Here is a 27,098-nt window from a genome sequence, read left to right as displayed (position 1 = left end):
CGCAATGACTGCTGTCCATGAGCTTCCGGTTTTGGAGAGAGGAAATCGATGAGGCGTCGGTGAAAATCTGCGGGAAGGGCAATGAGGGAGGAAATCTGCGAGGTGAGAGAGGAAATCTGCAGGAAGGAGGAATTCTGCGCAAATTCTGCATTCCTCAGTAGCGCAGAATTCCCCCAGGAGTACTCCCTTCTAGCAGGTGGAGACAGAGAAAAACTTGAAAGGCACCCTCACTTAACCTGGAGTGCCTCCTGCATCTCTTCAGTATATAGAATATCAAAGCAGAATAATACTAGCAACGAATCAAGCAAGAACCGAACTGTAAGAACGAACGTATAAACATGGAAACTGTAGCTTTCTTTCTAGTATGCTGCAATAACATAACCTGAATATGCACGCGCAGACTTTATAGATCTCCCTGTTACCCACTCCTAGTCTTTGGGCGGGTGTCTGGACTGATCCATGGTAATACAGGAACTAAATTTATCAGGTAAGAACCAATTTTCTTTTCCCTGTACGTACCCAGATCAGTCCAAACCATGGGATGTACCAAAGCTTCCCTAAACCAGGTGGGACCTCGTGAGTCCTGCGCGCAGCACGCCACTGCCAAAATCACCAGGCGCCTGAACGTCCAAGTGGTAGTGGCGAGCAAATATGTGGAGCGTCTTCCAAGTAGCCACTCTGCAAATCTCTTGAGGCGATACCAACTGGCATTTGTTATAAACTCCAGCCGTGGGTGACCACGGCCAGCCCCCCTACCTTCCTCCACGGCGTCGAGGTCACTGCCAGCGCCTCAGCGTCGGTGGAGAGACGTTTCCCTGGCTGGCCCTAATTCTCCTCCTTGGGGCAGTTCCCCCGATCGAGCCTCTGCCTTGCTCCCTGGCGGGAGGGGCGCCGTTTGGGCTCCTCTTCCCGGCATCGGGCCGCCCTGCAGCACTTCCGGGATCGGGCCTTCCCTTAGGAGCGAGGCTGCGCCTCCTGCCGGCTCTTAAAGGGGCCTCGTCACCTTAACCAGCCCCAGTTGCAATAGATAAGGCAGGCTTAGGGGAATAAATAGGAGACTTCCTTTTTCCTGCTCTTCGACTTGGCAACAAGTCTGCTCACTCCCGTGAGTCTTCTGGTGCCTCTGGCATCAGTACCTCAGTCTCTGTTCCTAATTGAGCCTTCGGTGTTTGACTTCGGACTGGCAAGCGGTGATCCTCTGGTATTGGACCTCGGACTGGATCGTGATGAGTCTTCCCTCTTCAAGGATCACCTAAGTCCCAGCAGTCCAGGTTCCTACGGGCTCCTCCCGGGGGTCATGGGCTCCCAAGGGTGAAGATCCAGCTGGCCCTTGCTTCCACGTCACGAGACCTCTTCCTCTCCAGCTTCGCCTATGTCCCAGCGGTCCGGGTCTCTACAGGCTCCTCCTGGGGAGACCACGGGCTTCTAAGGGTGAAGATCTACTGGTTTCCACTTCGCCTCAGCCTCGCCATTTGACAGAGGATCCCGGGGAGTCGTCTCCTCGGGTAGTATCAACTCCTCCTCGGACCAGGGTTCACAACAGCATTCGGCCCAAGAAGCTGCTTGAGAGCGAATAGAATGGGCCTTCAGGCCCTCAGGAAAAGGTCTTCCTTTACAAATGTATGCAGACGAAATTGCTTCTCTCAACCAGCGAGCAAGCGTCATTTTAGAAGCCTTGTGACCTCTCCTAGGACTGCTCCAAAGGATAAACAAATAGTCTGAAAGGATTTGTGACCTCCAAGTAGCATAACAGAGCTTGGTGAATGTCTAGACGATGAAGTTCACGTGCATGCGGGGCATGCACAAATCCAACAAATCAGGAAAGGCCGGAAGCTCCACAGACTGACAATTGAAAAGAAGAAACCACTTTTGGCAAAAAGGATGGAACTGTTCGAAGAGAAAACCCTGAATCAGAAATTCTCAAAAAAGGTTCTCTACAAGAAAGAGCTTGTAACTCCGATACTCTGCGAGTTGAGCATATAGCCACCAAAAACACCGTATTCAACGTAAGGTCCTTAACAGTTGCCCTTTTAATAGGTTCAAAAGGCTGAGCACACAATACATGAAGTACCAAATTAAGACTCCACGACGGACATACCGGATGGACAGGGGGCTTCAAATGCCTTACTCTTCTGAGGAAACGTACCACATATGGATGTGACGCCACCGAGCTACCAGAGTGCTTAGGCCTTCTACCTGTACCTGGAGGGAGTTAAAAGACAAGCCCTTGGCTAAACCATTTTGTAGAAAGGCTAACATCTGAGCAATCGTAGTGTGTCTGGGGAGAATTTCTCGCTCACAATACCACATCTCTAAAACTCTCCACACCCTAACATAAGAGAGAGAGGTAGATGTTTTTCTGGCTTGTAGCAGTGTAGTGATAACTTCCACAGAGTACCCTTTCTTCCTCAATCTCCTCCTTTCAAAAGCCAGGCCGCTAGACAAAAGCGATCTGCCTGGTCAAAATACATAGGCCCTTGACAAAGAAGATGTGGAAGATGTCTGAGTCGTTGAGGCCCGTCCACAGCCAAATTGATTAAGTTCATGAACCACGGATGCCGGGGCCATTAGGGAGCCACCAGGGATACAGTCCCTGGGTGGACCTCTATCCTGCAAATCACCTTACCCACCAGAGGCCAAGGAGGAAACACGTAAAGGAGAACGGACATTGGCCAAGGAAGTATTAGCGCATCAACCCCCTCTGCGCCGTAATCCCTTCGGCGACCGAAGAAGCGAGGAGCCTTGGCCTTGTCACGCGTCGCCATCAAGTCCATGTGGGAGTCCCCCACCTGCAAGAAATGAGATCCATTGCTCGGTCCAAAAGCTCCCACTCCTGGATCTATGTGCCTGCGACTTGGAAAGTCCACTTTTATGTTGTACTTCTCGGCGATGTGAGATGCCGCTAGCCTCACCAGATTTTGCTCTGCCCAAGCCATGAGCAGCTCCGCCTCGTCGACAATGGCTTGGCTTCTGGTGCCTCCTTGACGGTTGATATAGGCCACCATCATCACATTGTTGGAGAGGACACGAACCGCCTGATGGCGAAATTGGAGAAGAAAGTGTTGCAAGGCCGAGCGGACCGCTCTGGTCTCCAGGCGATTGATCCAGCTGGTCCTCCAGGGACCAGCTGCCTTGTACTGAAAGATACTGGCAAAGAGCACCCCAGCTGGAGAGACTGGCATCTGTGGTCACCACTATCCAGTTCGGGACTTCCAGATCCAACCCTCGAGATGGGTGGCGGCTTTACCAACGCAACATAAGACTGGACCTGGAGTGATTGGTGAGTGGCAGAGGGAATTTGAAATTCTCTGACTTGGGATCCCACCGGGAAAGCAATGCTCATTGTAATGGTCTCATATGAGCAAAAGCCCAGGGAACAACCTCCAGAGTAGATGACATCGAGCCGAGAACTTGAAGGTAGTCCCAGGCCTTAGGCAGTGGAAGAGCCAACAAGCAACAAACTTGCCCCATCAGTTTGTTCATTCGATCCATCGGGAGAAAAATAACCTTCCCAACAGCTGTGTCGAACCAGGCTCCAAGAAATTCCAATGTCTGAGAAGGGACAAGGTTGCTCTTAGCCTGATTGACTACCCATCCAAGGGATTCCAAGAGAGTGGTCACCTTGTGGATGGCTTCCACACAGCAATCCCTCGACTTCGCCCTGATGAGCCAATTGTCCAGGTAGGGATGAATGAGAAGGCCTTGTCTCCGGAGGGACGCCGCCACAACCACCATGACCTTGGTGAACGTACGGGGGTGGGGGGGTGTGGTGGTTACGAGACCAAATGGTAGAGCGCAGAATTGATAATGCATTCCCAGGACCATAAAGTGAAGGAACTTTTGCTGATCTTCGTGAATGAGAATGTGCAAATATGCCTCCATCAGATCCAGAGAGGCCAGGAATTTGCCCTTGCGTAGCACCGCAATGACCAAATGCAGAGTCTCCATGCGAAAGTGCGGCACCTTGAGAGACTGGTTTACTTTCTTGAGGTTCAAAATTGGTCGGAAGGATCTCTCCTTCTTTGGCACTACAAAATAAATGGAGTTCCTCCAGTGTTCTGGAGGGACTGGTTTTACAGCTCCGAGAGCCAGGAGATGTTCGAGAGTCTGACGAACAATCTGCCGTTTGACCTTGGGACCACATGGAGATATTAAGTAAAAATATCCGAGAGGGCGAGCAAATTCCAAAATGTAGCCTAGTTCTGTTATGCTTAGCACCCACTGATCGGAAGTAATCCTGGCCCATGCCTCATAAAATCGGGAGAGGCAACCCCCAACCCGAGGGATTGAGGGATGGGCCAGTCCCATCTTATTGTGTAGTCTTGTAGGCAAAAGAGGAGTATGAACCATCCTCTCGGGAGATTCCAGGCTTGGTTTTTGGCCAACAGCTATTGCTGCCTGGCCGCCTGTGGCCTGTTCTGCCAAAACCTACATTACCCTCGAAAATGAGAGCGTGATGATGGAAATCCTCTGGAGGGTTTTGGTCTGTCCTCTGGTAACTTATGAACTTTGTTCTCCCCCAGGGACTTTATCAACTGCTCCAAATCATCCCCGAATAAAAAGCCACTTTTAAACACAATAGCCCCAAGCTGAGCCTTGGATGATATGCCACTGCAGCTTCCAAGTGCTGTGCCTGCTCTGACTCCCCTGGAGGAAGATCTCTAGATGTCAGCAATTGCTGGACCCAATGCAGGCTTGCACGCAGCATGTAACTGCTGCCCAGATACCTAGGGCTGACACCTCAAAGATGTGCTTAAGCAGTACTTCAAGCTTGTGATCCTGAAGATCTTTTAGAGCCGCTGAACCTGCGATTGGAATAGTGGTCAGCTTGACAACAGCCGAAACTGAAGCATCAACCTCAGGGGATCATAGGAGCTCCAGAGACTCATCTAGTAACGGATACAGCTTATCCATGGCCCGACCAACCTGCAAACCAGCATCTGGAGCGTTCCACTCCCTGGTCATCAGCTGCTGAAGCATGGGATGGAAAGGAAAAACTCGGGTTGGTGTTCACAATCCCGCCAGGACTGGGTCCACCAAGTCCTGCGGCGGAGTATGCAGGGGGAGCTCTGCTCCAAGCTCAGAAAGGACTGAAGGAATAAGAGGTTCTAACTCCTCCCTCTGGAACAGACGGACCACCTTAGGGTCATCACCAACACGGGGGTTTGTTTCCCCTGCTCTTCATCCAATCCCCCTCTGGCAGGGGGGAAAGGAAAGGCCCCCGCATCTGTAGCCGCACTGCCCAGAACCTCCGGAGTGGCTGTTCCTCCTGAAGCCAAAGCGCCTGTTAACTTCGCAACCCGTAGAGACGCGGGCACATCCATTCGCTTGGCTACCTTGGGGGATGGTCCCTGCACAGGTCTCACTGGCAAAGCACCACCTTGCGGAGACCTGGAAGCCAAAAAGGCTTTATACATAAGGAGGACAAAATCTAAAGCAAAAACATTAGAATCAACATCATCTCCCCCTGAGATATCAGGGTCCTTCTGGAAAAAATTCCTGATCCTGATCAAGAGTATCATTAGGACTCGCAGGGACCGGTGACAGCGCTGGGGGAAGCTCTCCCCACCCCCATAGCCCTTGCCTGTGCTTCAGCAAAGGTGTTTAAGATGACTGCCGTCCCTGCACTGATGGGGAACGGGTCAGCCCGAAGCTCCCGTGGAGCAGATCGCCTTTGAGTCCCTCGGGGCTTAAGTAACACTGCAGACTCAGAAAAGGAGCTGCCTTTCCCTCCAGGAAGGCAGCTAGAGCAAATACCAGCCCGGGAAAGCCGCGCAGACGATTCTCCACATGCCACACACAAAGATGGCTGCGGCATCATCGAAGGGGAAAACGGGCCAAAACGTGGCAAAAATGCATGGAAATTTGTCAAAAATGCAGCGATTCGGATGGAGAGGGGTCCTGGGTTGCAGCCGACCAAAAAAGGAAAATTTTCAAAATTTTCAATTTTTTTTCCAAACGCTAAGGCTTGGCACGGGGTAAGAGAGGGACCGGACCACAGGTAATCTCTTCCCTAGCTCTTTACCTGACTGGAGCCATGCGGGGTTGCCAACCCCAGCTCCAATAACCTGCCACCAAAGAGGATGACCCTGCAGGATCTAACAACCCCTTGGGAGGATAGGGAAACACTCCCTGCTGCAGAAGAACTTTTTTTTTTTTTTTAACTTGCTTGATTCAAAACTTTAAAACTAGTTCACTTTTAGTAATTTCAAGGGATAGCCTACACCCCAGAAACAGGGCAAGACTGCAGGGTTTGCACCACCTCCAACTGCTGGAGACAGAGAAATACTGAAGGGATGCAGGAAGCACACCAGGTTAAGTGAGGGTGCCTTTCAAGTTTTTCTCTGTCTCCACCTGCTGGAAGGGAGGCATAACCCATGGTCTGGACCGATCCAGGTACGTACAGGGAAGCCCTATTACATGGAAGACCTGTGTTGAGGGTTGATGATGTGGTGAAAGCAGTGTTTACAGCCACTGATGTGCCACCTAATGGCCAGACATGGGGTCCTCGCTTATCAGGTTCCATAAAGAGCTGAGATCTATGGTCCCCTCTCACTGCAATGGCTGGGCTGAGTTGAGAGGAAGATATAAAAATATTGGGGAAAAACACATCAGATCCAGTAGTTGGAAATGAAGGCTGCATAGTCCAAAATAGGTCAGTTCCAGTTGAACTAGAAGCCCAAAAGAAGCAGAAGGAAATTGCCAGGCCAAAACCAAACAAAATAAAATGGTATGCACATTTTTAAAGGGTGTTTCTATAGATATTTTGATGGAGGAACTATTTTAATAGATTTTACTGTGTCTTAAATTTCCCATACTTGCTGATATAGAAAATATGGCCACATGGAAACAGTCACAAAAAGGGCTGCATTAACACAAGCTTGAAACCTGTGATCAGTAACTACTTACAAAATTGTTTCTTCAATTATTCAGAGCTCTGCAGGGGGGAATTTTTTTGGGAATTTGTGTAATTTTAAATGTGACCCTTCAATTGTCAATCTTGTCAGCTTTGCCTCAGGATCCACTGACTATAATAGTAATTAACAAATGCAAAAAAATGCAATGACTGAGACCATTTTCAGTTTGTTTCAAATTAAATGAATCAAAAATAGCTTCTGACAAAAATATCTGAAATTTTTCAGGTATTTTTGTATTTATGGCATTTAAAAGAACAGGCTTCCAGTGGCCTAGTGCTGCAGTCTAGAAATGAAGAAACATGACAGCAGAAAAAGACCGTATGGCCCATCCAATATGCATGTCCAGCCAATTAATTTAGCATCACTTCCTCAGAGATCCCCTGTGTTTATGCCATGCTTTCTTAAATTCAGAAACTGTTTTTGCCTCCACCACTTCCACTAGGAGTCTGTTCCATGCATCTACCACCCGCTCTGTAAAGAAATATTTCTTAAGATTACTCCTGAATCTACCCACTTTCACTCTCATCTCATGACCCCTCGTTTTAGAGCCTCCTTTCCACTGAAAAAGGCTCACCTGTGGCCTAGAAACCTTTGAGATATTTGAATGTCTCTATCATATTTCCCCAGGATAGATCTGGCACTGAGGCCCAGCCCCAGGCTGGGCCCAGAGTGGGCTGGACTGAGTCTTTCAGAAGTGATGGGATGGGGAATTCCCATCCAAGGTCCTTCGTGCCTCCTTTCTGGATCAGACCCAAAAAACAAAGCGGTAGCCGATCCAGTGAGCTGTGTAACAGTGACGACAATGGGAATCGGATAAAAAAAAGCCCTTTATTAAAACGCCCGACTCTGGCCGAGTTTCGCTCCCTTGCACAGAGCTGCCTCAGGGGCAATTCATTCAACCAGGACTTGAAATGGTCAGTGTAGAAGATATCGCATTGATAATCCTATAGCGTTGATGATTTCACACCAAAACAAATGGGCTTTCTCTTATTCACATAGCGATGCTATGTGATACCGGCAATGAAGTAAAAAGCGTTCAATGTATATCAACTGCTGGCTGTGTAGCACAATTCAGTTCATCTTCCTTCTAAGCTTAGATATCTTCTACACTGACCATTTCAAGTCCTGGTTGAATGAATTGCCCCTGAGGCAGCTCTGTGCAAGGGAGCGAAACTCGGCCAGAGTCGGGCGTTTTAATAAAGGGCTTGTTTTTATCCGATTCCCATTGTCGTCCTTTCTGGATCAGCAATGAAATGTGCAGGAGTGATTTCTCCTGCTTTTTTTTAATGTTCTCATTAGTATATATAGTCATAGCCAATGCATCCTACAATTTCTTATTATCTTGAGGTAATTGTCTTCTATTGTGGAATCCTAACCCCCTAGATGATTGTGGACTGGTTTGCATTGAATATAATTTTTATTTTACTTTTCTTGATTAGTTGCTAGTTGATGTATTTTACTCCTGGAGGAAATTCTGTGCTACTGCGAGGCTCAGAATATGCGCAGAATTCCCCTCCTGCACAGAATTTGTATTTCCATGCCAAATTTGGAGGAAGGCTCGGTGGGCTGTGAGCAGAGCCCATCCTGCTCACGGCCAAGGAGCAACATGGCCCGCTCATGGTTGAAGATTGGGTTGGCAATGGGCCACAAGCAGAGCCTGTGCCATGAGCAGAGCCCATCCCACTCACAGTTGGGGAGTAACAAGGCCTGGTGGGCTGTGAATTGACCCCATCCCACTTGAGGTTGAAGATCAGGACGACTGTCAGGTCATGAGTGGAGACTATTGCACTTGTGGCAAAGATAGGCAGGCACAGCAGCAGAGAAGGTGCGGCATGAGAGGCAAGACAGCAGCGCTAATGAGCCCATATGAGAGAGAGGAAATATGCTGTAGGTGCCTGTGTGTATGTGTGTGTGAGAGAGAGGAGTGTATATGTGAGGAGAGATTTGAGGGAGTGTGTACATAAGTGAGAGATTGGGGTTCTGTATGTGTGAGTGTGGGGTGTATGTGAGAGGGATTGTGTGTGTATGTGTGTGAATGAGAGCGTGGAAGCCTGTGTGCATGTGTGTGTGTGTGTGTGTGTGTGAGAGAGAGAGAGAGAGGTAGCCTGTGTGAAGGAGTGTATGTGTGTGCAAGAGAGAGAAGAAGCCTTTGTGAAGGGATGTGTGTGGGCGAGAGAGATAGGGTGCCTCTGTGAGGGTGTGTGTGCGTGTGCATGTGACAGAGGTACAGAGAGCCTGTGTGAGAGAGAGTGTGGGTGTGAGAGAGACAGAGGGAGCCTGTATGAGGGTGTGTGTGTGCAACAGAGAGTGATCCTTTGTGAGGGGGTGTGTATGTGTGGGAGAGAGAGAAAGTCTGTTAGGGGGGATGTGTGCACGAGAGAGAGAGAGAGCACGTGTGAGTGTGTTTGTGTGTGGGTGAGAGAACAGGGTGCCTGTGTGAGGGTGTGTGTGTTTGTGAGGGAGGTACAGAGAGAACCTGTGTGAGGGTGTGTGTGTGTGAGAGAGAGAGGGAGCCTGTGTGAGGGTGCATGTGTGTGCAACAGAAAGAGGAATTCTGTGTGAGGGGGTGTGTATGTGCGGGAGATAGAGGGAACCTGTATGGGGGGGGGGGGATGTGTTCACGAGAACGAGGGAGCATGTGTAAAGGTGCATATATGTGTGCATGAGAGGGACAGAGGGAGCCTGTGTGAGGGGCTGTATGAGAGAGGTCAAACTGTGGGAGCATAGAGCTTGGAAATAGTGTGGAAGGAGTTGAGACTGGATGGGGAGGGGAATGTAGAGGAGTTGGGGCTTGAGAAGGCAGAGTGAAAGAGGTCTGACCAGGGGAGTAAGGAGAGAGGTGGAAGGGACACTTTTACAGTGTACTTCTAGGGGAATTCTGCTCAAAATATTTAAAACTCTGCATCTTTGACTAATAACTTTTCTGTATTACATTTTAAATTAATTACTCAAAGACTGTAATGTATATTGTATTTATTTAATATAAAGTATGCAGAATTTTACATTTTTGTGCACAGGATTCCCTCAGGAGAAATAATATTTTACTTCTTGGGATATCATAAGAACAAGCCATACTGGGTCAGACCAAGGGTCCATCAAGCCCAGCATCCTGTTTCCAACAGTGGCCAATCCAGGCCATAAGAACCTGGCAAGTACCCAAAAACTAAGTCTATTCCATGTTGCTGTTGCTAGTAATAGCGGTGGTTATTAACTAAGTCAACTTAATTAATAGCAGGTAATGTACTTCTCCTCCAAGAACTTATCCAATCCTTTTTTAAACACAGCTATACAAACTGCACTAACCACATCCTCTGGCAACAAATTCCAGAGTTTAATTGTGCGTTGAGTGAAAAAGAACTTTCTCCGATTAGTTTTAAATGTGCCACATGCTAACTTCATGGAGTGCCCCCTAGTCTTTCTATTATCCGAAAGAGTAAAAAACCGATTCACATCTACCCGTTCTAGACCTCTCATGATTTTAAATACCTCTATCATATCCTCCCTCAGCAGTCTCCTCTCCAAGCTGAAAAGTCCTAACCTCTTTAGTCTTTCCTCATAGGGGAGCTGTTTCATTCCCTTTATCATTTTAGTCGCCCTTCTCTGTACCTTCTCTATCGCAATTATATCTTTTTTGAGATGCGGCGACCAGAATTGTACACAGTATTCAAGGTGCGGTCTCACCATGGAGCGACACAGAGGCATTATGACAGTGCTTTTATGTACAAGATTTTTCTTGGTGTATATCTAATAATTATAAATAATGAAAAAAGGGATTAAGGCATATGCAAAACTTTGTATTTTCTAATGCTTCTTTTAGCATAAATAACAGCTTTTAAATGTTTCTTGTAGCCAGATTTCTGTTTTGCTTCATTGTAGAACTCTTCTAGCTTAGACATATTCTTAGGTCTCCTTGCAATCACACCCCAGATCTGTCTGCAGATTTTCAATAATCTTCCACAGAGTTTCAATAATTTTTAAATCTGGGAACTGTGAAGGCCATTCTAAAACCTTCATCTTTCTTTTCTGTTATTATTTCATGGTTGACCTTGAAGTGTGTTTTAGATTGCTATCTTGCCAAAATATCCAACCTTCAGTTTCTTCACGGACTGTGGACGTAAGCCTTTTGGAATATATCCAAGAATCTAAACAAGGTTTTGTTTTACATTCTTTATATAATGACTTTTGTGATGGGGTCATAGAAAAATTGTCCTTCTAACAACTTTTCCATGAAGAACACAATTGTGTAAGAAATGCTGTAATGTGGACTTGTGGACAACCATTCCAATGTCAGCTAAACTTTTTAGCAGGTCATTTGCAGTGATCTTTGAGTTCTGTTTTGCAGATCTGACCATTTTTCAGGCAGTTCTATTAGAAATATTTCTTGGTCTTCCAGATTTTGCCTTTACTTCAACAGTTTCACGTACTTCCATTTCCTAACAATGTTTCTGATGAAATTGCTAGCTGGAAGTGTTTGAAGATTATTTTTTTATAGCCTTCCCCTATTATATAAGTGTGAATTATCTTCATGTTCAAATGCTCAGGTGGCTGCTGCTTAGAGAAGCCCATGGTTGTTGAAAGTAGACAGAACAACGATTACAACATGAGAGGTTAGAAGGATCAGAGTATTTGATCAACTATAGAATTGTCTTCACCTGACTAATTGAAGGCCTAATGGGTCAATTAATGTTTTTGATCTTAACAACTTTTTAAAAAAAGGAGTAATTAATCAACTGGAAGATTGTCCAAACTTTTGCGCATGCCATAATCACTTTTTTATTTTTAATCTGTTAAAATCATAAAATAAATAGTAATTTAGCATTAATGTTGCAGAAATGTGTTGTTTATTTTTGCCAACTACAAAAGACAAAAGGCACAGCAACTCTATAACAATATAAAAAATAGGTACCGAAATATTACCAAACTTGAGTCTTTGATAAAAGTGTAATCAAATAATAAGACTATAATAAAGTCACAAATAGGTCAGCTTCTCTTCATTTAGAGATTGCTTGAAACATCCAATTTGACCTGGGTGCCTAACCTTTTGCATGCAACATTAAACAATATATACAAATAAAAACACATATCCTTCATACATATCTATATGAGAGATACACAGATTAAATTAAAAAAATCAATTTTTTACAGTAATTTACAGTTTTTATAAAGAAATACTTACTTTTTCACCCTGTATGCCAATACCCGGTGAGCCCTCAGGGCCTCGGAGACCTGGTAGCCCTGGCTCTCCCTATGTCACAAAAGTAAACAATACTTAATCAGTTGTACATACATAAAAAATGAAAGGTGCTAAATTATTTTATTCATGACAAGGGTAGTTATTCAAAAGTTAGCCATTTTTCTAAGTTAGCCGGACAGACATATGTGTCTAACTTAGATGTGCTATTCAGCGGTATGACTAAGTCGCCGAAAAAATATGTGTGTATATATGCGCTTAGTCGTATAAGCTATAACTGGCTAAGTTAGCTGCTTAACTTATGTGACTAACTCATGCCACCCCGATCTGCCCACTACACACCCACAACTTACATGGCTAAATTTTTAGCCGCATAAGTGATCTGTGCAGCTAAGCGGCGGCCGCTGAACTTAAACAAATATTCACTGGCTGCTACTTAACTGCATAAGCTATTCTTGCATGGCTAAATACCACGGAATGCTGGTATAACCTAGAGCAGCACAGAAGATGCATGCAGTTAACCCAAAACATTTCTATAGAGATGTCACAGTAATGAGTACAAATTCATAGGCTTGGTTAAAACTAATAGCTTGGTATTACTCAGCGGCAGCATTACGTGCTGCCATGCAGACAATCCTTGCTTCAATTCCTGATCTGGTCCTCAACTCCTTAGGTTGGTTAAAGCTATGGATGCAGCAAAGGCACTGGATGGGAGCACATCATGGCACTGTTTGTTTTTTGTTTTGGGAGGGAAAAGGATTGAGGCGGCCCACACTTTGGTTTTCTTTGTGTACAGCGGAAGGGAAATTGCCATCTTGCTGCTATTGTTTTGAGGACTTCACTGATTCACACTAATTCTCAATACTAATCATCAAAGAAGCCAATGAACTAAAGTGAGCCAAGTTTTGCATGCACTTTAGAAAACAACATGTGCTATTTTTCCATTGGGACTGCCATACAAATAAGCCTGACAGAAAAAGAGCTGGTGTAGTTTTTCTACAAAGATTTTGCAAAATCACATTTGCAAAGTCATTTTTACATGTACAGTAGGTTTACTTTGCACTCATAATTAATGAGCTGCTTTACATAATTTTTCATCTTAGTGACTCAACATAAATTTTCACATGTATATTTTATTTGCATTTTAAATATAGTTACAACAATGAAATCAGTCACAAAAAATCAGATAATTTACAGAACACAAATAATTTGGAAAAATGTTAACAAAATTTTAAGCAATATATAAAATATGCCAAACATCCATGATATCATTCAAGTTTAATAAATGGGAGGGGGAAGAGGGATTAATAATGGATAATCTAGGATTAATCACTTAATATTGACCTCATTTTCACAAACCCCAAATCTCTGAATCTGCAAATCATCTGCAGGATTTTCCTAGGATTTATGTCGCTCAGAACATTTATCTAACAAAAACTTCTTAAGAGGTTCAGGCTCAAGGAAAATGAACTTCTTATTCTGCTAACAAATCATACATTTACATAGTACTTCAGAAATAAGGAGGCACCCAAGTTCATCTCCCATAGCCTCCACTACAGACATTTCTTCCTATTTATTTGAGTCAACCTAGCTAAGTCAGGAAAAACATTGATTTTTTTACTGTAAATGAAAACCTTTCTATATTAAAGAAAAAAATCTCAAAATTAGATCTTTCATGGTCTAGAGAGAAGATAACCAACGATGTATTTCTGAAAATAGCTTTCTCCTGTGAGGTCTCAAGAAAGGCTGAAATGTCTAGGTTGTCCACTGGAGTAGGTCTAGCTAGATGAATACCCTTACAAGTAAATTTTCAAAGGGCTACGTGTGTAAATTTCGGAGTTTACGCGTGTGGCTGGGCCTTGTGCATTCTGCATGCATTTTCGACGGACCTGGCCACTTGTTCAGACCTCGATAGTTGATACAAGGACACAGAGTGCCGTCCTTCTTCCCCATGAAGAAGAAGCCTGCGCCCTCAGGAGACTTAGATGGTCTAATGAAACCTTTTTGCAGGTTTTCCTCAATGTACTCAGACATGGCCTTGTTCTCTACCACTGACAGCGGGTAGACACGTCCCTTAGGAGGTTCAGCATTAGATTTCAGTCATATTGCGCAGTCATAAGATCTATGTGGCGGAAGGATGTCAGCAGATTCTTTGGAGAAAACATCATGGAATGATGCATACTGAGGTGGCAGTCCTGGCATCACTGGAGTTGTAGGCATGCAGAGAATAGGAGAGACCGCCTTTAGGCATTTGCCATGACATTCTGGGCCCCAACAGGAGAGTTTCAATGTATCCCAGTTGAATTGTGGCATGTGCAGCTGCAACCAGGGTAACCCCAGAATGATAGGGTGCATGGCCTTATCTAACACAAAGAAGGAAATTGACTCTGTATAGAGGGCTCCCGTGCGGAGGGATACCGGTTCGGAACAACAGGTAACATCACCCAGTAACGGCTCTCCATGTACAGACGATAAGAGTAGTGGAGTCTTCAAAGGCCTGGTGAGGGGAATCCTCATATGTTCCACTAATCGTCGTAGAATAAAATTACCTCCTGCCCCTGAGTCCACCAGGACAAGGGTCTGGAATTCCAAAGGTCCGCAGATCAGAGAGACAGGAAGAGAGAGCGGAGGAGAGAGCGTAGTAAGGCCTAAGAAAAGTCCTCCTGCAGGACTTAAGCCCGTCCGTTTCCTGGACATATGGGGCATGTTTGGACTGCATGACCAACTTGTCCACAGTACATGCACAATCCATTCCTCTTCCGAAGTCTTCTCTCTTTGGATGTCAGGTGACTGTGACCAAGTTGCATTGGTTCTTCATCACTGGCAACAGGCATTATAGGAACCATCCTGAGTACAGGCTTAGCACGAACTTCTTTCTGAACAGGTCCTTTACCAGGCTTGAGTTCTTGCACCTTATCACGAAGCCGGTGATCAATTCTAGTAGCTAAGGCCACTAGCTCATCCAGCGAGTCAGGTGTCTCACGAGCGGCCAGCTCGTCTTTCAAGCGGGAATCCAAACCTCGGAAGAAGAGAGTTTTCAGGCACCTAGGGTCCCAAAGTAACTCAATTGCAAGAGTCTTGAACTCTATAGTAAAATCAGCCAGTGGTCGATTGCCTTGCTTCAGGTCCACCAAAGCAGAACCAGCAACAGTGTGTCGGGCAGGATCATCAAAAACGGATTTGAATAAGTCCATAAATCCATCAATATCCTGGAGAATAGGGTCTTTGCGTTGCCACAGCGAGGAAGCCGAAGACAAGGCCCTTCCATCAAGATAAGATAGAATGTAAGTAGTCTTGGCGTAGGCTGTAGGGAAGTGAGAAGGCTGTAATGTAAAGTGCATATAACACTGGTTTAAGAAGCCTCTAGTTCTCTGAATCTCCCCAGAGAAACTGTATTGGAGCAGCAAGAGGCACAGTAGTCTTTACAGTTACTTCAGGTAACTGACCTTCATTACTGGAAGTAGAGTCTTGATTCTTCTGTGTGTGCAGCTGATGAAACGCAGTATTGAGTTTTTCCAATGCGTTTTGTTGTTCAGCAATGCGCAGGGCCAGGCCTGGAATGGCCTGCAAGGCATTGAGCTGGGCCGGATCCATGGAGTTAGCAATCTGTTATGGTTATTGATGTTTGGGTGGATCCTTGGACACTGTGCCAGCTGACCATGCCCACGGAGGGCAGTCCCGTGAGGGACCACAATGTCAGCCTAGACTCTGTGTACACACACACACACACACACACAGATCTGAAACTTTTATTAAACAGTTTTGGAAACCACCAAAGGTGGCAGTAGTGAGTAGTAGATGTTGAGCTCGGCTGGGCAGGTCTCCCACAGAACGCTGGAACAGCAAATCCTCTGCTAGGCTGTGCTGTAGTGGAAAGAGACTGAGAGTTATGAGTACACGATAAGAAGCATTCAGAGTCCCAGGTAGAATTAGGAGAAGCTCCGAGACAGGGAGAGCAGGCCCTCGAGGAGTGAGTACCTGATTGCTAGAGTAGGGAGACTCAGTTGTATTGTACTCACGTAGCAGTAACAGAGATTCCACTAGACGAGAAGTCTGGCACCGGAACAGAGGGCAGGCCCTTGAGGAGTGAGTACCTAGTTCCAGTGAAGCAGTACTGTGGAATAGATGGTAGTTGTACTCACAGATGGAAACTGTTAGTGAAATCTTCCAAGTAGAAGGGTTTGAAGATGCAGGCAGTGACTCAGGGAACATGGGCCCTCAAGGAGTGAGTACTGGTTTCCAGATAGCACCTGAAAGAAGCAGAAGAGGCCCCTGAGGAGCAGGTACCCCGTTAGCAACCTCAAAGGGTGTAAGAATTCCAGATAGCGTTGGAGTGGCAGAGCAGCTTCGGTACGGAGAGCGAATCCCATCTGTAGAGTTACCGTTGATAACTCGATGAGCTAGCAAATACTGTAGGCTTAAATATCCGGACAGCGTGACGTCATATCAGGGGGACGCCCCTGAGGTTCGCGCCAACGTGGAAATAAAGATGAGGGCGGCGTGCGTGCGCACACCCTAAGGTACCTTGGAGGAGCATGGCAGGAGGCAGCACCAAAGTCGGTCCGGGGATGCCGGAGAGGACAGCAAACAGACGCCTTGGCAGCCAGTAGTCCAAGGTGAGCGGGAGGAGCCGCAAGTAGTGAGAGGTAGGCGGGGCGAAGCCGTTGAAGATCGATGGTCGCAACACCACGGGCTCTGTTCTAGACCTTCTTCCTGTGAACTCATCTGACACCTCCTTATTAAAATATAATGCACCTTATAAACTGAAATCTCACTTCATAGAAAATTTAAAACTTTTCAGGGCAGTACTTTTTACCATTTCATATGGCATCACAAACTTCACACATGGAAAATTTATAAATTTTAAATTCCTATATCTTAGGTTATTTTCTAATAATTCCTTCTCATGCTGTAATAAAGTATTGTCCTTAAGGCAGAGTTGACATTTCGCAATGCAGATGTCTGAGCGGAACGCTGTCACAACTTGGTAGATGATTTTCCAAAGACATATCATGACACTCAAGTTTATCCACAGTGTCTGTTGAGAATCTGCAAAGTCAAGTAACAAATCCCATCATGCGAGCCATTATCCTACCCAGGTTTTTCAGAGGGACAGTAGTAGATATACTATAAATGGTTTCACTCTCATGTCTAATCCAGAAATAGGAGGGTTAACTGGTGGAATCTTCCCGGGCCTGTCCAGCAGGCCCTCCGATCCAGCATTGGCTCACTTGCTCTACTCCGTTTGCCTGGAATCCTCGTCACATCCCAGTGATGTGATTCCAAGTGAGGGAAGACCACCATCACATTCCTGTTGTCTCTCCATCTGAACCACAGAGATGTTCCCTCCAGCAGCCACCTCCTCGCTAGCTGATAGGTCTCTAATGAGTTTGGTGAAGTGCACGATAGATGCGGGAAACCTATTGGCAGTGGCAGTGGAGTCTTAGCCACAGAGCTGAGAGAAACCTCTCTGGTCAGAGGAGGGACCCCACTTTCCATTCCTGGTCTCTTTCCAAGAGCACCTCCAGTATGTTGTTGAGCCATTGAAAATACAAATGAGTCAATATGTCCAACAATGTGGGCTGGGAGAGCAGAGGAGCCAGCCTTAACCTTTGCTTTCCTCTTCCCCATGCTGGAAATGACATTGTTCAAAGGGGAAAGCCGTAAAAGTAAAAAAGAAAATTGGCCCCTGCAAAGTTCCAGCTGCAGCTGATTCTATGGCAGATGCCAAGGGCTTTTAATGTGCAAAGCAGCTTTTGCAAAATGTGGCTCCCTTTATTACACTGGCCTCAAAGTTTGCTAAATCTAGCCAGTTGAATTTTAAGCAGCTAGTTTCAATCAAACTTTCAAATGAACACCTAGCAGGTTAGATTCAGCTGAAAATTCGGCTTCACATAACTGGTTACAATTAACCAGTTAAAATAAACCACTTCTCTTTATTGCTCAGTGGCTTTATGAAGATTAGCCCCTAAGCATTTTTTCCAATAGACACACAATATGGGAGACTCTTAGGGAACAATTTTCAAAGCTACCAATAAGGTGAATTTTAAGACCTGCGCGTGGGAGCACATGTGCACGCGTTTGCCGGCTCGTGCATATGGAAGCGGCAATTATAAAACATTCGCGCAAAAATGTACATCTGTTATAAAATCAGCTACATACGAGTACATGTGCGCATGATGTTACATTTAGGCGTGCAAGTGCACACAAATGCCACCTCGCTCGTGCAAGTGTGTGTGTGTGGGGTTTTAGTAGATATGCATGTCGATGCAATTACCTGTTTCCCAGTTCATTCTCAGTTTGCCCCAGTAAAGGAAAGGATTTCCTAAACCCCTAGTTAACTTGCCTCCCTTTTACCTTGTTTGCCCTGACCCTTAAAAACCCCACCGACTAGCCTATTTTTTTTTTGTTTCATGACTTATACACCGTCCATAGCAGAAGTAAAGTTATGCGGATAGGCACCCCCGGTGCGAGCTAGTATGCATACATACTTACGTGCTGATTTCATTCATATTTCCTGGAATGCCCATGCCCCGCCCCTTTTATGAAAAAAATGTTACTTGCGTACCAGGAGATAAGCATGTACTCGGACACCTCTTAAAATCCGCACTCTGAGCCAATACATGCACGTATCTCCTGGCTTTGGTGCATATAGGGCTTTTAAAATTCACCCATATTCACGTAAATCCCAGTTTTATGCATGTAAGTGGCTCTTTGAAAATAGCCCGGCGGGCATGCATATAAAGGTATGTGCGTAACCCAATCACATGTGTAATATACTCATACTCATAGTCATTCTGAGGAGTGGGCTCAGGGATGGGATTTACATGCAGACTTTTGGATTTTTAAAAGTCTGTGCGCAAGGTAACATGCAGAAATCATGCACTGCTAGTCGCAGGTGAAACCTGCGACTAGCAGTGCGTGTACCGGGCGACTTTACCCTAGCATTTTCAAAGCGATTTTATGCACAGAAAATTAGCAGTAAAGTCAACATATAATAGGTACCTGCAGAGTTTACTGCTATGCACGGAATTATAAAAATGACCCTCCCTTGGAAGAAGTACCTTTTGTCCTGGTGCACCATCTTCCCCTGGAAGACCAGGCAGACCTGACAGTCCTGAAGTACCAGGCTCACCCTAAAATAAGAGACAATGCCCAAAGGTCAGCATTTTTTTTGTACTTTGCAATACACTGGCATTTGTGTAATACAATTTTCAATATGGGTAAGACTACCAGTTTTATGGCTTTATTTTCGCCAAGATTTGATTATAAAAATTCAGTTGGAATCTTTCTTAGGAAAATTCAGGTGTTACTAGAGCAAATGTTAATAGTAACATACTAGATGATGGCAGATAAGCAACAATTTGTTTTCCTCTCTGGTTCTTTACCAATTTGGGTAGATGAGGATGTAAGTCTTCATACTTAAACCAACACCAGTTCCTCCCATGTCTGTTACCCAACCTGTCTCTACTCTCTATATCTGTCCCATGCACCTTTAAATTCTGTTACAGTGATGACTTCCTCCACCTCTGCTTGCAGGCCATTCATTCCAGGCCTTGTATTCCTCTTGGTTCTTGCAGATTCCATACTTAATCCAACACCCAGGCAGTGGCGTAGCCAGAATTGATTTTTTGGGTGGGCACAAGGTTAACATGGGTGGGCTGTAGGCATGCAGGTCTACTAGTTGTTTTTTTACTGATAAATAATGCCAAATTATGCAGCATAGCATTCACATCTACACCTAAGTATGAGGTTTACTTAATGATACAAACATAATTCACGGTGATTTGTGGTACTTTAGCCTTCTTATTATTACGATTTTATACACGGCTCCTACCTGTCCATAAATTTTGAGAGAGCGGTTGTGTTGCTTATATTTAAATTGCTAACATCTCAAAATATAGATATATATTTTTACCTTTGTTGTCTGATCTTTGTATTTTTCTAATCAGTTGGTCCTGGTCTCTTTTTCCCATTTTTTCCCTTATAGCTCATTTCCTAATTCCTTTTCAGTGTCTTTCTTCTATTACTGTCTTCTTCCCTTCCACACACACACACACACACACACACACACACACACACACACATACACGCTTTCTCTCACAGACTCCCTCTCACACACTCAAGCTGTCACTCTCATATGCTCTCCCCCCTCCCCCCCACAAGCTCACATTCAAGTTCTCACTTTCTCACCCCTCCCCAGGCTTATATTCTTATGCACACACAGACGCACATCCAGGCACCCATTCTCACCCACACACATAAACCCAGACTCCTATTCTCACCCACAAACCCATGCTCCCAGTCTCACCCACACATATTTAAGCTCCCATTCTCATCCATACATATACACATTTAAGGTACTATTCTCACCCACACATACACACATTCAAGCACCCATTCTTATCCACATATTCAAGCTTCCATTCTCACCCACCCACACAAACCCAGGCTCTCATTCTCACCCATATATACACACATTCAAGCTCCCATTCTCACCCATCCACAAACCCAGGCTCCCATTCTCAACCACACATACACACATTCGAGCTCCCATTCACCCACATATTCAAGCTTCCATTCTCACCCACATACACACCCAGGCTCCAGTTTTCACCCACACACACTCCCATTCTCATCCACACATACACATTCAAGCACGTGCACAGCTTCCGCTTTCTCCCCCAGAGCAGGAAGATCAGCTGCCTCTCCTGCTGCCACCGGCCTCCTGCTATCTTCGGGCGTCGGGCCGTACTGCCCGCCGAACTTCCTGTCGGGGGGGGAGCGGAAGCGCAGCGCACAACGTCCGCTTCCTCCCTCCCCCCAAGCAGGAAGATCGGCGCGCAGTACGGCCCGACGCCCGAAGAAGATAGCAGGAGGCCGGTGGCAGCAGGAGAGGCAGCTGATCTTCCTGCTTTGGGGGAGAAAGCGGAAGCTGTGCGCGGCACTTCCGCTCCCCCAAACAGGAAATTTGGCGGGCCGTTTGGTCCGAAGATAGCAGGAGGCCGGTGGCAGCAGGAGAGGCAGCTGATCTTCCTGCTCTGGGGGAGGAAGCGGAAGTTGCGCGCGGCGCTTCCGCTCCCCCCCGAATAGGAAGACCGGTTGGCCATACGGCCGCAGCAGCGCTTCCCCACGTGTGCCGTGATGGCGCGCGAGGCGTGGGTTCTCTTGTTCGCTGTCGCGGGGATGGGATCCCGCGACAGTCTTGCAGTTCCGGTGCCAGTTGGGTGGGCCTGGGTCTAAGTTGGGTGGGCACCTGCCCACCCAGGCCCACCCGTGGCTACGCCACTGCACCCAGGGCTCTACCCATGTCTTACCACCAAGCTTTGTAATATTACAGACAGCTCCCAAAACTAGTGAGGCTGTTTTCCGAACATCCGGCCACCCTGTGCTCATTGATGTTAGGGCTGTAATCGTGGCTGATCTGTGCAGGTTGCTCCAACCTTCTGGGAAGCTTCATGCAGCCATAGCGCTATTGTTAGGTTGTAAGCATGTTCGCTTCATGCGGGTTACCCCAGCCCTCTTGGAAGCTTGAGGCAGCCGAACTACCTCTCTCTGAACATTGGCTTGTATTCTCCCCTCTTTGCCCTTCTAAAGTTTCAGGTGACTCAGCAAACACTCCAGCCCCCTCCCTCATTTGTTCTATTATTACCCTCACCCTGCCCTTACTGCTGTTCTCAGTGTCTGTCCCCAGCATGTTTACATTCCGTCACAGTTTTGATGGTCACTACCTTTGCTGGTCGGCTATTCCAGGCCCCTCAGTAAAGTAGTATTTTCTCATGTTTGCTCTAGAATCCTCCTCCCTGCAACTTCTTGAATTTACTTTTCTAAATTTCAGCTTACAGTGTTTACTGAAGCCTTCCAAATATTTGAATGTTTCTCTCATTCTCTCTTTCCCTTCTTTCCTCCAGCAAGTGGTATATTTTAAAGTATATTTTTTAAAACTAAAATTTGGCATTGTTTAATGGTGTCATCATGCTGTTTATGATATAGTAAAATGCATCATTCATATATACTGTAATGAATGATATAACAGGATAGGTTTTTATTTAAAATTTGATTATTTAATTTGACTTAAAGATATGGGGGGTTTTTTTTGTTTAATTTTCAAATCTCTTTCATGCCCCAATTTTAGATTTTTAAATCCTAAAAATCACAGAACTTGCTGGTTAAATAACTTAAATGGCTAAGTCTTGATGTATATTCAGTGGCACTGCTATGCCGCTGAATTTACGTGTATAACTAAGTGCTTACACAGACAAGTTCCTACCAGCTAAGTCTAGACCTGCTATCTGGCGTGTCTAAGTTAGCCGTATAACTTATAGGGATGTGCAGAGGGACGCCATATGTTGCATTCGTGATTCGGATTCATCGGGGAGCAGATACGTTGCATTCGGCCGTATGGCACCCCGATGCATTAATACGGTGATTTCTATTCGTGTCCCAGCTAAAATTAAAATTAACTACACCCCCCACCCTCCTGACCCCTCCAAGACTTACCAAAACTCCCTGGTGGTCCAGCGGGGAGTCCGGGAGCCATCCCCTGCACTCTCACATCCTCGGTGCCGGTTTCATCATGGCGCCGATAGCCTTTGTCACAGGGGCTACCGGTGCCATTGGTCAGCCCCTGTCACGTGGTCATCGGCACCATCTTGTGCTCCTACCATGTGACAGGGGCTGACCAATGGCACCGGTAGCCCCTGTGACATAGTATGGGCAAAGGCTATCGGCGCCATTTTTAGTACTGGCATCGGACGGCCAGAGTGCAGGAGGTCGCTCCCGGACCCCCGCTGGAACCCCAGGGACTTTTGGCCAGCTTGGTGGGGCCTCCTGATCCCCACAAGACTTGCCAAAAGTCCAGCGGGGGTCCGGGAGCGACCTCCTGCATGCCAGGCGTCCGATGCCAGTACTCAAAATGGCGCCGATCGCCTTTGCCCTCACTATGTCACAGGTACCGACGGTCGGCCCCTGTGACATAGTGAGGGCAAAGGCGATCTGCTGCCAGTATTCAAAATGGCGGCGATCGCCTTTGCCCTCACTATGTCACAGGGGCCGACCGTCGGTACCTGTGACATAGTGAGGGCAAAGGCGATCGGCGCCATTTTGAGTACTGGCATCCGACGGCCGGCATGCAGGAGGTCGCTTCTGGACCCCCGCTGGACTTTTGGCAAGTCTTGTGGGGGACAAGAGGCCCCACCAAGCTGGCCAAAAGTCCCTGGGGGTCCCTGGGGGTCCCAGAGCGACCTCCTGCACTCTGGCCATCTGATGCTAGTACTCAAAATGGCGCCGATAGCCTTTGCCCATTCTATGTCACAGGGGCTACCGCTGCCATTGGTCAGCCCCTGTCACATGGTAGGAGCACAAGCTGGTGCTGATGGCCACGTGACAGGGACTGACCAATGGCAGTGGTAGCCCCTGTGACAAAGGCTATCGGCGCCATGATGAAACCGGCACCGAGGGTGTGAGTGCAGGGGATGGCTCCCGGACCCCCCGCTGGACCACCAGGGAGTTTTGGTACGTCTTGGGGGGGTTCAGGAGGGTGGGGGGTTTGTTTAAATTTGTATTTAGGTGGCCGTATAATTCGGCGAAGATTTGTATATTCGTGGGGAATTGTGATACGTTTCGCTTCCCCACGAATACTACGAATAGTGCAATATACGTTGCGGATCACCAATACGGCGAAAACGAATGCACACGCCTAATAACTTATGTTGCTAACTTCGAATATCGCTAGTTAGCCTGATAAGTTTTGTGCCTAACTTGCTCTGACCACTACACGCCCACAACCTATGGGGCAGATTTTCAAAAGGTTATGCGAGTAACCGTGATTACGCGCGCCGGGCCTATTTTCAAAAGGCCCGGTGACACTCGTAAAGCCCCGGGACACGTGTAAGTCCCGGGACTAGCAAAAGGGGCGGGGAGGGGGCAGGGAGGGAGTGGGGCGGGACGGTCCAGGGTGGGGTCAGAGGCTCCCGGCACAGCGGAAATTTTGCTGCTCGGCCGGCGCGCTACTTACTTCAGCCCCAGGGCTGAAGTAAGTTTTAAAACAGAAGAAAAACAAAGAAAAAGGTAGGTGGGAAAGGGCGGGGGAGGTAGGGGAAGGGAAGGAAAGGAAAGGTGGGGTGGGGGGTAGGGAACGGGGGAAGACAGCACGGCTCAGCACTGGTTTGGCGTGCGCAAGGTGCACAATTGTGCACTCCCTTTTGCGTGCCAACCCCCAATTTTATAACATGCGTGCATGTTCTAAAATCGCGTGACCATGTGCGCTCGCCGGGTAGCGCACACATGGACGCGCTCACGCAAGTTTGAAAATCTACCCCATGTGCATAACTTTAGCTGGATAAGTGACTTATATGGCTTTGTAAAATTTGCTGAACACAGGCGCATATTCAGTGGCCACTATTTAGCTGCACAAGTCCTACTTATGCAGCTAAATAGCACTGAATGTGCTTTGAATATTGACCTCACACAGCCTAACTGGCTATGCTCTTGTTTGCAATTTTAACCATGTAATATGGAACCTACCAAATTTGCTATCATATGAATGTTTGTCCTCCGCACTGGACATGATAGGAGTTACAGAATAGAAAAGCTGTTAAATAAACAAATAAAAATAAGGGCAGAAAATCTGATTCCTCTGTTTTCCACAAGTCAGTTGTACTGTGTCCTCATCTGTTTTCTCAGCTGTAGAGTTTACAATTGAGTCAGAGTCATTGAAATTAGTAAAAGATAGGTGGTAGAGGAGAAAACAGGGAAAACGTTTTTTCTTTAACTACAACAAATAATGGACTCGGTCCTCAGGAGCCCTGCAAGAAGAACCTCTGTAGAACTAAAGGATCATACTTTTGTATACTGCTTTTAGCCTCTTTGGATAAGGTGGGTTATACATTGACAAACAAATAAAATACCCCTTTGAGAGTCCTCATGATCCCCCTGATTTCTTCTGAAAATCTGATGCAGATAGACACCAAACACATAAGTTATTAGGGGCACACGTGCACTCTCACAGATCTCATAACAACCCCCCCCTAACCCTCAGCCTTGCTTTATACAGGTACCAGTAAAATCATATTGCCTCGGACCAGGCAGATTACAGAAGAGAAGAGGGTGATGGCAGTCCTAGATTCATAAAGGTATTCCTTTTTGGTACTTGAAATAAAGTAATGGATTTGTTAGGCAGCTATAATTTCTGATTTATCAGCTGCAGTAGAGCGCCATCTGGGGCCAACTGCTTTAATCCTAGAAGGCTGAACTCAATGAGGTCAATATTCAGACATAGCCAGCTAAGTAACCGGCTAATTTTAAAAGGAACATGCATATTGGCACGCAAGCGGAGATGCGCTCCAATTTTGTATCATGCGTGCAAGTGCGCAAGTATCATTTAAAATACCCCTGTCGTGCGCATGTGCATGCATAATCTTAAGAGGCGGCTGGAGTAAGTGTCCCGTGCATATTTCTGCTTGGGCTTTAGCGGCTTTTATGTGCGTATGCAGGCGGATTTTAAAACATGCTCTGGGGAGGGAAACAACAGTTTCTCCAATTAGTCCACCAGTTTGTCCAGTTGATAATGAGGTCTTAAAGACCCCTCTGGTTCTTCGTCCTGTAAGCTTCTTACTTGACTCCGAAAACTCAGGCTGTGCTGAAGGCACTAAAACTCGAGATCTCCAGACTTGCCCCTCATCAGGACCAGCAGTAAAGTTACGCAGCTAACACGCCGATGCACACCATGGTCAGCTTTTTAAAAATTCGGAGTTACATGCATAAGTATGTAATATGAGAAATGTGGAAAAGAGGATTTACATTCAGACAATGTCCAACAAGGCATGGATCTGTGCAGTCTGGGTAAACAAGCATTGGGGTAACTTGCTTGATGCGGCGGTTACCACTCATAACCATTAAGCTTTATGTTCACCTTTGATGCAACTCTAACATTACTCCCTGCATCAATGGCACGGGATGGCAGGAAATTTGAATCAAACAGTTACCAACAAGGGCCCTGAGCTTGCTGGGCAGATTGGATGGGCTGATTGGTCTTTTTCTGCCATCATTTCTATGTTTCTATGTTAAGTGTTGACTCTGCCCCGGAATGCCCTTTCCCCGCCCCTTTTCCGCCTCCCTTATTCTTGACGCGCACATGGATATGTATATGCGTCCTTTGCAGCTTTGTAAAATTTGCATTTTTCACATGTGGCCCGCATATGCGTCTATGTGGCTGATTTTGCATGAGCAATGCATTTAAAATCTACCTCTAAGTTAGGCAGATATCCAACTAACTTAGCCAAGTTATTCAGTAGTGTCTGTGCTGCTGAATATACCCAGATACATTTAAAGTTAGATGGATAAGATAACTGGCTAACTGTAGACCTGCTCAATAGCAGGTCTAAAGTTAGCCAATTATTTTAGCTGGATAAGTTTGAATATCACAAATTATCCAGAATGCCTCTTTTTTATCTGGCTGCACTTACCCGACGCTACTCCAGACCAGCCCTGACTTTCCTCGCAGCGGTAGGGAGCTGCCACCAATGCCGAGCTTCCTCATGGCTTGGAGCCGCCGCTCACGCCGCTCACGCCGCCAATGTCCGTCCCCGTCAGCAACTCCTAAGTGCGCGTGCACGCACCCCTCTACAGAATTTAAAGGGGCTCCCTCTGATGACGTCAGCCCTCCAGACTACTTAAGCCCATTCCTGCCAGCATTACTTTGCCTCAGCAACAGGTCGAGCTCCTTGTGAGTAGCTAGTTGCCCGACTCTGTGTTCCTGACTCAGTGTGCCTGACTCAGTGTCCTCTACTGGATTGCTTCTCTGGCCTTGACCTTGAACCGTTCTGGACTTTGTTGGATTGCTGCCTGCCCCAACTCCTGGTACGCTTCCTGGACTTTGTTGTATTGCTGCCTGCCCCGACTCCTGGTACGCTTCCTGGAATTCGTTGGATTGCTGCCTGCCCCAACTCCTGGTACGCTTCCTGGACTTTGTTGTATTGCTGCCTGCCCCG

At 46.5% G+C, this 27,098-nt stretch overlaps 1 protein-coding gene across 1 annotated transcript in view; it reads right to left on the bottom strand.

Annotated features, from left to right (window-relative positions):
* LOC115093639 (collagen alpha-1(XXVIII) chain-like) overlaps positions 1 to 27,098 on the bottom strand; it is a 271,500-nt gene that overhangs the window by 80,842 nt on the left and 163,560 nt on the right. The window contains exons 21-22 of the mRNA XM_029605681.1: positions 19,173 to 19,244; positions 12,094 to 12,162 (exon numbers count right to left, since the gene is read on the bottom strand). Coding sequence (XP_029461541.1) covers positions 12,094 to 12,162; positions 19,173 to 19,244 — 141 coding nt within the window. The remainder of the gene's footprint in view (positions 1 to 12,093; positions 12,163 to 19,172; positions 19,245 to 27,098) is intronic.

Source organism: Rhinatrema bivittatum, chromosome 6 (genome assembly GCF_901001135.1).
Source record: "Rhinatrema bivittatum chromosome 6, aRhiBiv1.1, whole genome shotgun sequence".
Lineage (NCBI taxonomy): Eukaryota > Metazoa > Chordata > Amphibia > Gymnophiona > Rhinatrematidae > Rhinatrema > Rhinatrema bivittatum.
This window is presented reverse-complemented; position numbering and strand designations above follow the sequence as displayed.